We start from the raw sequence: 3,285 nt of genomic DNA on the forward strand, positions 1-3,285 counted from the left end.
TTTATAGGAGAGAAATGTTGGTTGCTTCTGCACATTATCTACGAAATCACATTGTCCCGAATAGATAAGATCTTCAACTACATCACCTACCTGACTATTCGTTTTATAACCCCAAATCCATGAGTGAGCATTAACGTCTCCCATCAATAATGAGTGTTCATCCCAGCCTTCCAAAAGATCTTCAAGAGGCAGCTTGTTTACCGGTGGGCTCTAGATAAAATAGATCTTCCTCATGCATCTCCCATTCCATACCTTGCACGCATCACCTCAGACTTTTCTGTTGCAGTCATAGTCGTAATTATATCAATTTTAGCGACTAGATGGTTTTTAACATAAACTACCATTCCTGAGGCCACTTGTCGTCCACGTGTCAATATTTTTTTGGTATCCTTTTATATTTATAAAGTCTTTTTCAGTTGAAGCTCCACATTCGCAAAGACCAACAACGTCAATATTATATTTTTCCAAAATAATCTTCAATTCTGTAAGTTTATCAGGTGTTAGACCTCCAGCATTCCAAAAAATAATTTTGAGCTTGGAGTTTTGATGGCCTTTAGAAAGGCCGTTTGCATTACGGTTAAGTGCCGTAGTTATCATATTCTGTGGGCTGTTGTGGCGACAGCTACTGCTCATTTAGCGCTATCCAGGGGGCACGTGTATCAATGATACGGACGCGAGCAGCACTACCCCCCATTTCGATTTTATACAATTTTTATCGGATTGTAAAATAAGATCGTAGTGTTTTTTACTGATGATTTCAATAAAACTTCAGATGCTTGTAAATATTTTTAATCAATTATATATGACCCAATTTTGATCTATTACGGGTCATCTTTCAGATAATTTTTTAATTCCGTCCTCGCAGAATTTCTCAGATTTTTGCGCAATGGAGTCCTCTAGGAGCGTTTTGCAGTGTTCGAGCGAATTAAGATGTTTCTCGTTGAGAGAGTTTTGAAGGGCCCGAAAAAAGTGAAAATCAGTTGTGGCAAGGTCTGGTGAATAGGATGGGTGGGAGATCACATCCCAGCCAAACTCCAATAATTTCTGTCGGGTCTGCAAGGACACGTGAGGAAAGGCGTTATCGTGATGGAATCCACAATCCTATTCCTTTTTCAGAACATTCAAACATTATTGACCTAGTAAACATGATTTTATAAATTCAGAGAGGATTAAATTGAAATATTTAAAAACGCTACGAACTTATTTTACAATCCAATATGAACAATAAACTTCTAAACTTACCGTGGGTAATATATAATAGGAATATGGTCCGGGTACGGTCAAAATAACTCAAATTGTAATTAAACTATTTATTGTGGACCTGTGATTCGTCCCACATTGCATAGGTTCATCATAAGGACTAAAAAAAATACAAACAATTAAAATAATTTTATATCATTTATTCTCTTACTCTATTACATTACTTTAGTTGTTTGTATATTTTTAACCCTAAGGAAGTCCTGCAAAGTGGGGCGACACATTGACTCACAATTAATAGTTTAATTACCATTTGTGTTATTTCGACCGCACTTGGACCGAACTGTATCCCTTTAATATAGTTCTGTTATTACATATCGTTTGACTCCATATCTCAATCAATAGTTATTGGAAAAGTGTATTAAGAAAAAACATAGGAAAATAATTGTTTTAGATCATTTTGTATATTTTTCTAGTAACTGCGAACACTATGATGGTCCCAGTGACGAAGCACTTGGAACATGATGGCTATGACGCCAAGACTCTCCAAAACGATATATGCCTGCTCTTCCTGGCATCGCCGCTCAGGTTCGGACGGAACATCAGCCCTATCTGCCTGCCGACCAACCAGGTGTCTTTGGAGAACAAGGATGTCACGATAATAGGTAAGTATATTGCACACAATCCACAAAAAACAAAGGAGTAGCTGTTCGTTCCTGTACTTATAAAGGTGGCTTTACACGTTTTCCAAACATCGCCAAATTCGCGAGTGGGTGAGTTATTTGGATTAACTGGGACCATTTGGCCTCAATTAGCGGTTGACCCTTTGGATTCGGGTTTTTGGACACAAATCCAAGGGAACTTGTGCTGCATTCTCAGGTTTGATTTCAGTTTGCATAGTTTTGGAACTGCCAACTGATGAATGTTGGTGCTCTCCGTGTTTTATTCATTAGAAAATTTTCCCAGCCGTTGGATTCAATAGTCAACTCTTGTTTAAGATTGTATATTTTGAAATTCTATCGATTTGATGTAAATACATTGTTCCAAATCTTGTTACTTATCTTTAGCAGATTATCTTTGATTTAATATAGCACTAATTTATATTTGTCAAGATAGGCAATTAAATAAAAAAGATTTTTATAAAAATTGTAGAACGAAGGTTGAATTTGTATGTTACTTATATGAACTTTTATCATCTCACATCTAATTTGCTGGTATTCATTAGTTCCTTTCATTTCACTTATCTCTTTTAGTTCCATTTTATAACGAAAATAGTTAAATCGGATGTGAAGGCCGAAAAAATTCAAAAAGAACGATGTTTGTTGTTTCCTTTGTTCACCAAGCATTTGTCTTGAATTTTTGGTAAGTGGCAAAGGTGCAGATCAAGCATAAGATACGTGTACTGCTCATCAAATGTATGTGTGATTCACAAATAACGGGCGATTTTCATCAAAATTTATGATAACAGATCAAAATCAAAATGTGGCCAAAAGATGACAGTGAGAAAATTATTGAATTAAAGTTCAATAATTATTTTATAAATAATTCAAATTTTATCCATTATAGTCTCAAAACCTTTTATTTCTCTTATAAGTCCGACGTTTCGGCCAATCCGGCCATCTTCAGGGACAATCTACTACAAAACAGTTTCTATTATATGTATGTTACATGTACTACAAACAATTCAATTACTTAACATTATTATTTATAATTTACCTTACCTTAATACAACTTTGAAACCATATAATTTAAACAACTCTAACTTCATGCAGGCTATTCTGCCCAGGTCAAAACATCAATATCTATGAAAAATTAAAAACATTAGGTAAAAGATATTTTTTTAAATTAGTATATCCCACATATGTTTAATTACCTAATTAGTCAAATATCACTTAAAACAAAGTCAAAATCATTCATCAGCAGACACTATTTCTTAAACTTTTATCACAACAATGCTTGTAACCTTCCTCCAATCAGTTCAAGCATTTAAAAATTATTTATCATAACTACATTTTTGTCAATTTTCCTCTTTATTTCATTAGCAAAAATCCTATCAAGGCCAACTATAATTATCCACATACAATTTAT

The 3,285-nt window shown here is 34.4% G+C and overlaps 1 protein-coding gene across 1 annotated transcript in view; it reads left to right on the forward strand.

The window, feature by feature from the left end:
- LOC106688776 (clotting factor G beta subunit) overlaps positions 1 to 3,285 on the forward strand; it is a gene marked incomplete at both ends in the record, with an annotated part of 120,834 nt that overhangs the window by 104,664 nt on the left and 12,885 nt on the right. Inside the window, 1 exon segment of the mRNA XM_067046758.1 lies at positions 1,674 to 1,862. Within this exon segment, the coding sequence (XP_066902859.1) occupies positions 1,674 to 1,862 (189 nt within the window).

Source organism: Halyomorpha halys, unplaced genomic scaffold, assembly GCF_000696795.3.
Source record: "Halyomorpha halys isolate HHAL.00 unplaced genomic scaffold, Hhal_1.1 Scaffold1203.1, whole genome shotgun sequence".
NCBI classification, from domain to species: Eukaryota; Metazoa; Arthropoda; class Insecta; order Hemiptera; family Pentatomidae; genus Halyomorpha; species Halyomorpha halys.